General features: G+C 36.7%; 1 protein-coding gene across 12 annotated transcripts in view; it reads left to right on the forward strand.

The window, feature by feature from the left end:
- The window catches only part of LOC139123147 (uncharacterized), a 53,323-nt gene that overhangs the window by 23,361 nt on the left and 17,956 nt on the right, over nucleotides 1–12,006 (forward strand). For 7 of the 12 annotated variants that reach the window (XM_070689187.1, XM_070689185.1, XM_070689190.1 and 4 more), the window contains exons 4-9: nucleotides 1,419–1,802; nucleotides 2,714–3,214; nucleotides 3,960–4,145; nucleotides 5,060–5,230; nucleotides 8,694–9,113; nucleotides 9,353–9,557. In XM_070689187.1, the coding sequence (XP_070545288.1) occupies nucleotides 1,419–1,802; nucleotides 2,714–3,214; nucleotides 3,960–4,145; nucleotides 5,060–5,230; nucleotides 8,694–9,113; nucleotides 9,353–9,557 (1,867 nt within the window). The remainder of the gene's footprint in view (nucleotides 1–1,418; nucleotides 1,803–2,713; nucleotides 3,215–3,959; nucleotides 4,146–5,059; nucleotides 5,231–8,693; nucleotides 9,114–9,352; nucleotides 9,558–12,006) is intronic. The other 5 variants (XM_070689191.1, XM_070689195.1, XM_070689196.1 and 2 more) reach the window with 2 other exon arrangements.

A 12,006-nucleotide genomic window follows, 5' to 3' on the forward strand; every position in this document is an offset into this window, starting at 1 on the left:
GATATTGTTGGATCATAATTTTTCAAATGGTTTCTTTTCTTTTTTTTCATTGCGTAATACAGTGGGGATAATGTCAAATTTAGATAGATTGGATTAATTTCGGGAATAAAAACAATGTAATGTCATAAAAGCCAATACCCAAGAAGTACTTTACAAAATGTGCACGCGAGGCCATTCAGTTCATATCTGGTGAAGGATATTGTCAAGGCTTGTCAATGAAGAAATTCCAACCGGAAATCTTGCAGCGTGTTCGCATAAGGCGGGAAAAACCGGTTTTTGGAAGGTTCAGCAAAACGCTTGTCACATGACTCTTATGCAAATAATGACCGTGTACTGTACTTGGTCGGATAGCTCTATATCAGGGCTTTCAGAAAATGTATACTTTATTGGGGTTTGGGACGTGTTCAATTGAGAAAAAAATAAAAATCTGAAAGTGTCTAAAAGGTATGTAGCTACCTTAAATGCAAAACTTCTATGATTAGAGCTATTACTCAGACTCACCAGAGCCAACAGGACCCAAACCATGAACACACGCAATGAACTATAACTGTTATGTATGTGTGCTCAGTGTTCTCCCCAGAGCTATTATAGAGTGGTGGCCGCCACTCTATAATTTTTGGTAAACAATAGAAACTCATTACCATAACAATTGCATTTATTGTTATGCAAATTAGCCGCCACTCTATCAGAAAATCCTGGGGAGATCACTGCTTTTTCATTGTGACATAACCGAAAATGGTCGTGCTGTGGCTCCTTGATATTTTTCTATGTTGAAATTAATTATGACATCTAAACATATTTGTCACTCCTTTGTGATATTGTGAAGTAGTTATATATATGGTACAGCCAGAGTGGTTTAATGACTCAAACACTAAGAATGATAGCATAAAACTACATTACAACCACCTTTTTATGCAATGGTATGTTCCACCCCAAGAGGAAAGTTAGATCTTGTTTAATCAGTAATTTGCATATGTAAGGAACTTTCTCATTACTGATATCAAACTGTAAGGAGTTTAACGTTGATGAAAGTTATTATGTGTATTGATGACTCTTCTGACTTCATAGGTCACAGAAACAAGACAACCAATCTTCATTGTGTACGCAACAGTTATAATTCTCTATTTGCCACCACCATAGTTCACCCCAGTTTCATGTCAACGGGTCCAAATTACCATTGATGACAATGGGTTTAGGTCAAATCATGCTTGTAAAAGGGGTAGTCCCCCTCTATTTACACACTCTATACTTACACAATAGCAACCATGGTATATGGTACACTTTTTACAAGCACTGCATCAAACTACATGTATCTGGAAGTGACAGATTCAAGTGTTCCTTACCCCAGTGTCTAGCCTGTTACAGCCATCTTTATCTGTGCTCCATTTCTGTAATTCTACTATCTTTCTGAACACCAGCACCAAGCGACCAATGTGAAACTGTGACGTTGGAAATGTGTGGAGATTTCTACAATGGAACCAGCTTACCAAATTCAATTGGTCACACAACACAAAGTGAAGTCTCAGAAATGATGGAATCTTTTCAAATATTTGCCAGCTTTGGTTGCTCTGAATACTTTTTATTACTCCTGTGTTCGATGTATTTACCCAAATGTGACAAGAGCCACGGTGTGATGAAACCATGTCAGTCTCTGTGTCAGCGTGTAAAAGATGACTGCCAGGCAGCGTTGGACAGTGCTGGAGTTCCATTTCCCATGGACTGTGAAATGACTTTTCTATTCAGCACTGAATCTTCTCCGCACTGTGTTTCTGTTGACAGTATTTCACCATCTGCATTACCAGGTAAGATGCCACTGAACATCTTTCACCGACTCATCACACAAAATAAGTATTTCACAATTTTCCTGGCTCACAGCAAAATACTACAGATTTTGGTCCCCTGATCCCAAACCTATCCTTCCGAATACAATCAGCTAGTGACATACCGTCAAAAGGTGGCAAAGAAGAGCTGATGTATATACTTGTACATATTTGCATTATATATTTATGAAGAACTGGATTATGATGGATCTGAGCTAATAATATATCTATCGAAAGAGTCATTCTAATATTAGCAATCTTTGCTGTACAAGTTAAGACTGACTAGAGACACTGACTGCATGTAGGCTATGGACAAACAATAGACCCTCGAGAAAAACATTTTTCTCGTGGATCTTTGGACAAACCAATAGCGCCCTTTCAGTCTAGAAAATGCAAACATCACTCTCAGACTATTTACAAACTTATCTGACCACTATTTACATACTACTTACAAACACAATGGCAACCACTACTTACTACTTAAAAAAACCCAATGACAACCACTATTTATACACTACCTACAAACACAATATGGCAACCTATAGTTACACATTACTTGTAATGCTTCAAACACTCTGTACAAATGTTACAGTAACTACCACACTGGGATACACTAACACTATTTACAAACACTATAGCAACTATTGTTTACAAACACACAAACAAATACACTTACAAGTACACTAACCAAAATGACATACCAACTCTAGTAGATTTCATAAACAGTACTTGAACGACAGTAACTATAATATACAATCATGTATTGTATGCCATCAATCTAGCTGGTAGTGACAGATTAGTACTGTTGCTAATTTTCACCAACATATTGTTTATCAAGAGCTGTCTTCATCTGTGCTCCATCTCTATCATTCTACCATCTTTCTGAACACCAGCACCAGGTGACCAATGTGAAACTGTGACTTTGGAAATGTGTGGAGATTTCTACAATGGAACCAGCTTACCAAATTCAATTGGTCACACAACACAAAGTGAAGTCTCAGAAATGATGGAATCTTTTCAAATATTTGCCAGCTTTGGTTGCTCTGAATACTTTTTATTACTCCTGTGTTCGATGTATTTACCCAAATGTGACAAGAACCACGGTGTGATGAAACCATGTCAGTCTCTGTGTCAGCGTGTAAAAGATGACTGCCAGGCAATGTTGGACAGTGCTGGAGTTCCATTTCCCATGGACTGTGAAATGACTTTTCTATTCAGCACTGAATCACCTCCACACTGTGTTTCTGTTGATTATGTTACCATGACAACAGAGCAGGCGTTTTCCACAACAGTGAAAACTGTTTCCATAACAACTGACCAGACTGTTCCCACAACACCAGAGAAGACTGTTTCCATAACAACAGAGCAGGGTCTAGCCTCAACTGTACATCCAGGTACACAACAGATGTACTTCAAAATCATCGCAGTAAACCACCAATGTTATGAATTATGCATGAAGCACAGCTGGATAAAATCTTGCAAGACATATCTTCTGCGTAAACTTTTCCAGTCCGCTACAGTAAACCCCCAACAGTTTGATCAATCACGCTAGACTATACTGCTGCCAATGATATATAAAAGATTTCACACTTTCCTTATTTAATGTAGACATGTACTTTGTTTCATTTTGACAGTGATAGCATCTGTCTATATGAATGAGTCATGTTTCCTTCCATTTAACTTACACTTTCTATATAAGTATCAGACCAAACATGCATTTTGTGCCTCAGGTCTTGAAACAGACATTCTTGCATAAATGCATGAACCTCGCAATTTATTACGACGAAACACATTTATATTTGTTGCACATTCTGCTATTAGTAATGCATGCAATCACTGACAGTAGAGGGACCCCTCCTGTCTATGATTCAATAGACTGTTTTCTCATTTCTTTGCATGACTGTCAACCATCCTGTACCATATAGACAGTAGCAGCAAGAATTTGAATGCAAGAAACACTCTGGTACCATGTAGACAGTACAACCAAGACTGTCTGTGCTTGAAGTAACTATAACTATCGCTTCCTTGATTAAAGATTGGCTGAGTCATAGACCTTTAACCTTTGACTTTTCTCAAAGGTCAGACTATGACCAAGTGCAACACCTGTGTATCATGGATGTTCCTCTGTCTCTTCCATAGGTTGTCCAGATCCAGGAACTGTGGAAAATGGTTTAATCAGTACCAACAGTGGGGCACTTACTTTTCCAGCAGTTCCAGGGTCACAGCTTACATTTATCTGTAAGGATGGTTTCAGTCTGGTAGGGACGCCAGTATCTGTCTGTAAGTTTGACAGTTCATGGTCATTGCCATTACCACAGTGTATTGGTAAGTAAACAACCTTCGCATTCAATTTTATCATACATGCACGTCAAGGTTGCTCGAAAAAAGTAACAGTACATACAGGTGCAATTACCAAGCCTCTGAGAGAAAAGGAAATATTGTGGCCCGGGATTCATAACTTAATAGGCTGATCTGTTTCTTTACCATTGATGCTTACATCAATTTGAGTTGTCACCCTTCCATCACAAGATCTTTGATACATCCCAATTATTTTCTATGAGGACGACAGATCCATGTATTTAGAAATGGGGATGAACGTCTTTAAGGACTGTAAATATTGAAATTTTTTACTATTTTGTTTTTAATGTCAACTGCAGTTTTATGTTCCACTCTCCAAATGTGTTAGAGATTTGATACAAAATTATATTCAGCTTGTCACTTAGCCTGGATGTATTTAGATTGAATTATTCTTGTTGACAAAGGAATTTTAGTCCAAATTGAAATTCAAATGTGAGCAATAACTGTACTTTACACTACAGGGTCCATATGCTCCTAGAAAATCCTCAAGAGTCCTTGAATTTTAAAACCTTCTGGAAAGTCCTTGAAATTGATAATCCACCTACAACTTTCAAAAATGACAAGATTACCAGTCATGATATTGTAAAAATGATGTGTCTATTGATATAGTTTTGATATCTGAAAAATGATATTTTGGACCTAAAACGTTCCTACAACTTGCTGGCTCTTTAATATTTGCACATACAACCAAACCATGAATATCATTTATTTCATTTGATCAGCTTCAAATGTAGTGAATGATTTTATTCCAAATGTAAAGACTGTCGTTTTGAATAAATGATGCCAGGCATTCATCTTCAACTTTTCCATATTGCCATCCCTTACTAGAGCCCTTGTAAAACTTACAACATCATACAAGTATACATCATATTCTCTTTCAGCTGATTGTAGTGACCCTGGCACTCCAGCCCATGGATATCAGATTGGGACACCCAGTTACCAAGCCTATACAACTGTATCATTCAATTGTGATCATGGATACCAATTGGCTGGTGCACACATCATCACTTGTAATGATGGCGTATGGAGTCATACCTTACCAGTTTGTACAGGTCAGCTTCAAATCACAAATTTGCATATTTTCATGTCAAAACAAACATTCTGCATGACTTATCTGACTGAAAGAATTTAGACTCATTTGAAAATGTCCCTTCCAGTGACTGTAACTTTTGATTATTTCTATCATTATTTTGTTTTTAATGTCAACTATCATTTCTTTTTCTGCTCCCTAAAACGTGTTGAGATACACAGTATTCAGCTTGTCAACTCAGCCTGTACATGTGTAGACTGCATTTTTATTGTTGACAAGTTAAATGTAAACAACGACATTGCATTTTACATGTATGAACAATCATTGAATTTGAATTATATTGTGCTAAATCGATGCATCTCTACATGGATTTTTTTGCTTTGAATAAAACAGAAACTCATCAGTATAATGAAAAAAAGTGACAAAAATTAACAAAACAGTGGTGAAGTAAAAGTATCACCAATATGCAAAAACTAAACAAGAATAACCATGCCAAAAAATCAAAAGTTGAAATTAGGACAAAAAAAGTGTAAAGTGAGTATTACTGCTATATTGAGCATATAACCACTGGCTATCGCCCATTTGATTTTCTGCAGTGTTTATATACTGCATAGCAGGGCATGCCTGCTGACTGAGTTGTTCATTGCACAGCGTCACTTTGTTTATTGTTACCTGACTTTGTCAGTAATGTGTGGTGTATTTACTCACTCTACCACACTTCCAGAAGTGTGTTGTTATGCAATGAAATTATTATTATTATTATTATTATTATTATTATTATCATCATCATCATCAAAACATGCAAAAACATCAAACTTTAAAGTTCACTTGTAATATACTTTAAAAGTTAAAAATAGTGCGCACCTCTAAGGTAAAAAACAACACCTTTTGCAGAAATTTTCCCACAGGAAACTTTCGACCATTATGTTTTAAAATTAAGAATAAAAGTCTTGAGCTTCAAATGAGTCCCCACAAATGATAGACATGAGAAACTCTCCATGTCTCTGAGGTAGATTTTACCTTAAGTTTTACAAAACTTATTTCCTGTTTCTTGGCTGTTTTCTCAAACAATTGACAATCATTAATTTGATTATTGGCATAATGCTCATCTTGTTTTTCGAAACTGCTGCATACCTCCTATCTTTGCCATTTTAGGTAGAATGTGCATCAGGGACAGATATTTGGACTCTCAAATATTACAAATCTTTTTCTAATCTACCACTTGTTGGAGCTCATTTCGGACCTTTTGGAGTAAGAAAAATTTCCAGTCTTAGTTTTTCAGAAAAAAGTAAAAAATTTTAAAAATTACTCCCCATAAAGTTTACACAGACACGGCAGCCAATTTGAATTTCAAATATCGGTAAATGTTAGGTAATTTGTTTCTCTAGTACCAAAATTTGCATGATGACCCCTGATTGTTAGTTGCAGAGACCAGCTCTGGAACTGTTAGTTTTTGCTCACTTTCCTTCTTTCTTTCCTTCTTTCTTTCTTTCTTTCTTTCATTCTTTCTCTATTTTCGGTATTACTATCATAGAACATGCTATACACAAATTTTACCTTAATTACCCAGAATGCATTGCGACACGCTTATGACGTCATTGCTCAGCTCAGATGGGTTTTACGGGCATTTCTGTGTGTTTATTTATTTATTTTTTATTTTGCATTGCTCAACTATCATATTGCGTTCAGCTATTAATAATTCTAGCTTTCTTACGCTTTGTTTTTTGTTGCTTTATGATTTTATTTTCTCTAAATACTCGCCATACGTGGCGCTATACTGTTTCGCCCGAATGCTAATGAGATAACAATGCCGGCGTTACGATCGCTTCGCTCGCATAGAGAGAGAAAAGTAGGCTTTCGTAAGTTTACAAGCGCGGCTGCATGGGCACATCGTGTACCTAGGCGAGGTGGGTATGCTCGAAAATGAAGATCAATGCAAAATTTGGATTCAAAATCGGCTGTTTTGGCGGAGAAACTGCCCGCCGTATTTCTGAGGAGCCACCAGCGGTTTTTCCTATATCAGTCTGTGAGGCCGTTTAACGCCAGTAACACAGCCCTGCCATGCAGAGCTAGGCATTCATAGTCAACTGTCTGTCACCGCACCGGCATGCGTTGGCTGCACGTAAAAGCAACTCAACTTTCCAAGATCAAACGGTCAGTATCTTGTGAAAACAGCGACATAGCAATGAAAATTGTTTCAGTCTGTGCTTTTAATCAAATGAAAATGCATGTGGCCTCGGTTTTCAATTTCAACGGCCTAGGTCCGATGTTTCCTCTCGTCTGCATGATCATCGTCGTAAACCACGCGCCTCTTTACGGCAACAACTCAGCGCTACCCGTCAAGCGATTGATTTTGCGTAGGTCAGTGGAGCGAAAATTATTGCTGTGGCTCGCAAGAATGTCGTCTGATATACATTTCCGTGCGTTGTCGCCCCGTATGTATCTGTTGCGTTTTTACCGTACATGTAGGCATTTGTAATCTGTGTACTGTAATTCCCAGGACTGCCTTGCTTTTAGATATGGTGTTTACTGCTATCAGCCCTAACTATAGGTACGTGCTTGAATATTAAAATCCAAAGCACTCTTCATTCTGCACCTATCTTTGTCACACACTCTCTTGTTTCTTCCGCTGCTCTGGTCTCTGGAACTTCGCTTTTGCTTGCAAATGCTTTTAGTTATTCTTGGTTTGGTAAGAGAATAGTTGAAAGTTTTGTTAAGGAAAGTTTTTGCAAAAGTTTAAGTTTTTCACTTTCGAGGCACGTACTTCCTCAACTTTTAGATTATGCTGACTGTCAGGTTTGATCATCGATACTACGGTATATTCAGCAGGCAGTCAAACAGCAAATTCCACATTGTAGACTTTATGATATGTGTCACTGCCACATTGCCTTTAATGTACACCTCTTTCACTTCAATATGTTAAGTTGAAGACTTCAGAAAACATAACCGAACTTGACAGACTTAACTTTTGCAAAAACTTTCTGTATGAGAACTTAAAAAAAAATTGTTTGGAAATTATAAAATCTGGAGTCACCATTCAAAGTGTGGTACCTCAGAAACAAATCACCAAATATTTTCTGACATTTGAAATTCACAGTGGCTGCAATTCCTGTGTTAATTCTATTAGGAAAAGTTAAATTTTTAATTTTTACAAATTTAAAATAAACCAGACTTATAATGAAGTTCAAAATGATCCCTCTCAAGTTGTAGACATAGAGCAGTACTGTCAAAGTTTATGGCTCTGAATATGAGGCGTATTCTAGTTGAACTTACCACACATACATGCTACTCAATACAATAGCTTCACTTTCTGTGAACTTATTACTTTTAAAGATGCACAATATCTGTATTCCATTCATCTGTACATTTTATAGCTTATAAATGAACTTTATCATTTGCTCAAAATGCATGAATCATAAAATACACAGGGCATTCCTCAGAGCTATCTTTATTACCATGTTTGATTTTTTTCTCTCCTTTTTCAGTTTTTTGTGAAGAAATCCACTCTGAGTATTGTCAGGGCTTGTCCTACTCTTTGACTGGTTTTCCTAATTTTGCTGGACATTCATCGCAATCACAAGCTGAGATATATCTGCAGTTATATTCCTCTATGCTGTCTTCTGCATGTGACCGCAATTTACGTTTACTTCTCTGCTCTGCTTTTTTGCCACCGTGTGAGCGAGGCAACATTCAACCTCCCTGCCAGACTTTTTGTCAAGTCACACATGACAATTGCATTGACAGCTTTGCAGTACTGGAACTTCCCTGGCCTGTTGAACTCAACTGTTCTAATTTAACAGACAATGCAGATCATTGTCTACCATCACCAACTGGGCTGCCTCCATTGACATCACCAATTTCATCGATTTCAAAATCTTCAGTATTTATACCTCTTTCTTCCCAAGGTACTTCAAACTTCTTGACCTTGTTCTTTTCAAAGTCCATTTTCTTTCTTTCAATAGCTAAGTGCTCAAAGCTGCTAGTTATGTTGACAAGAAAAAAACCATCTAATGAAATAATTTATGAAATGCCATCAGTGTTGTACATGTCGTCATTCGAATTAAAGTTTTGAAGTGGCATTATAAACAAAATTTGTTTATTTATATAATACATGGAATATTGACAAGCTTTCATTACTTTCCAGGCGTACAGACTTCAGGAGTTGAAACCACTGCAAGCTCACAGAGTGGAGACACTCAACAACCAATCACAGATCAGAATGATAAGGAACAAACAAGTCGTAGAGGTTACATACGTTGCACTGCTGAAAGAGAATCTGATAGTTATTGTTTAAATGGTGGCACGTGTTTTCAACTTACCGTAGATGGGGTACAAGAGCAACAGTGCATGTAAGTAAATACACCATTTTTTTTTATTGATATTCATGATTTTCAAACAGCCGGCCACCAGCTGTAACTTTTGATGATTTTTTTTCACTATTTTTACCTTCTCGTGTCTATTTATAGACAGAGAAGGTATTAGAGTTGAAAACCAGTATGCTGGTGTCAACTACTTCCGTCTGTCAATACTTCCGTCTGTCAAGATCCGTTGACGTTATGCCATTGTGATGGGTCATATCATAAACTGTGGGGGTGTTCATGGTTCAGGTTGAGGTGTAGGAGAACGATTTTGAGCTGTGACAAAAATCAAAAGGGACTTAGCGGCATAGCCACAGTGTTACATGTAAGCCTTTCTCCAAGGTTCTTAGTTGACTACGATCTATTACAGACTACTGAGCTGACGTTAGGGGTACTCACTTTGTGTTTGCTCACTCTGTGTGCGCTGGTGTTTGGTACTGAGTTGCGTGGATATCCCCTCATGGCCTCACGTGATATGGGCCTGTTGCATAATCTGCAGATGATCATATGCCTCTGAGTGTGTAAACGGTCATTGTGTAAGCCTGTCGGCATTTTCCTTGCATTTTTTCTCATTTAATTTTGCAAAATATCGGCGAGTACCTCAATATTTCAAGATAACTCTTTCTTCCCAATCGTTTCCTTGAGTTTCAGAGTCATATGAACGAAAATGAGTGAAAGTTTTAGACAGGAAAATCGGACGTCGGCCATGTTCAATGTTTACAGTACAATCAGAAGTTTATGTGGAGGAAATAACTAACAAACACTCATGATGCCCGCCCTCTAGAGGCAGACCTTCCTATATGAAGTACAATATTTGATGCTTGTGGAAAGCTTGACCACACAAAGGAGCATTTTAACTTTTAGAAAATGACAAATTGAATAAGAAGCTATTCTGAAAATGTCAAATACTGAGAAAAAATGCACAAATATTCAAAATAAACAGGTTAACTGACTGGTCAGCTATAAAAAACAATGAAAATGTTTATGATCAAAAGTTTTTGAGATGCGCACATTTTAACAAATACAGAAATTATTAACATTATAAATATAAGACCAAACTATTTTTTCAGGGATGGGACAGGTTGGAAATGAGGGGTGAGAGACAAAGGCACTCCTATTGCTGCATGTGGATGCAGCCACACCATTTCATTTACAGCATACTTATTCACTGTGTTGTGTTCAAGTTCAATATTGTACTGACTGTCATACAAGGATAACATAAGCAAATCAAATCAAATTAGAAAAGGATCAATGCTGTTGTGTGGATTTTGCTGAACATGGCTGATTTTAATATTTCGCCCTATATATTTGGTATCCAGCAAAAGCATATTTTTATGTAAAGTCAAAATTAACACTACATTGCTGACAATATAATTATGTTACCGTTTCTGCAGGAACTTTTCTTTTTTAAATTATAGAAAGTACTTCGAACAGATTAACAATTATCGTGATGTCAACCCATGATTTTACATCACAAAGACTGTAATTCTGCCAATTTTTTTTATTTTCAGTCATTTTATAAATTTTGCACTGCACAAGATGATTGAACAAATTGCAATGTTTTAATTTGTAAACTCAAAGAACAAAAATCCTTTGGTCACAGATTAAATTATTTTTGAAAAGAAATTTACCCTTAAACACTTTTAGCACATATTCTTTACACGGTCATGTATTTCAAGGAAAATATGCCTATTAAAAACAGTAATTTCTTCACTTTCAATTTCTTTTGAATACTATGACAATTATCAGCCATGAGGTTTTACAAACACAAGACCAGATAAGCGTTTTTCATCATTTCCACAGGACTCTTTGGAATATCCCTTAAAAACAGTTAAAAGTGACTCTAAATGATCACTTGGTATACATTTAATTTACAGATGCCAGGTTGTGTATTTCACATTCACTCAGGTCAGTAGGGAAGTGCGTCATTACTATTTTGGACTGTTAATTCTTATTTCTGAATTATTTAACCTTTTTTCCACACTGAACTATCTTTAGGCAGTTTATACTGTAGCTTAGAATTTTTTTGATTGATGTATTTAATCATCTTTTGGGTTCTTTGGGTCCATATCTCACCTCATGCCCCTACATCATCAACTATTTACCAATAACTCCATACCAACAACCAATTACCTGACCTGGCCACACATTAGAGAAGGTACAGCGTCATTGACGGTATTTTTGTTTGTAATGTCAACTTCTATCACGTGTTCTACGCCCAAAAGCATATTGACAAAGCATCTTCTGTACAGTTTGTTAACATGGCGTCCAAACATGTACAATGCACTGTTATTGTTTACATTTGAATTCTAGTCCAGACCAGAATTCGCTCATTATCAATAACAATGCAGTCTATACATGTACAGGCTGAGTTGACAAGCTAAATACTGTACTGGTATATCTCAACATGTTTTGGGAAGTAGAACAAGAAATTGTTGTT

This window comes from Ptychodera flava, chromosome 22 (assembly GCF_041260155.1).
Source record: "Ptychodera flava strain L36383 chromosome 22, AS_Pfla_20210202, whole genome shotgun sequence".
Classification (NCBI taxonomy): Eukaryota; Metazoa; Hemichordata; class Enteropneusta; family Ptychoderidae; genus Ptychodera; species Ptychodera flava.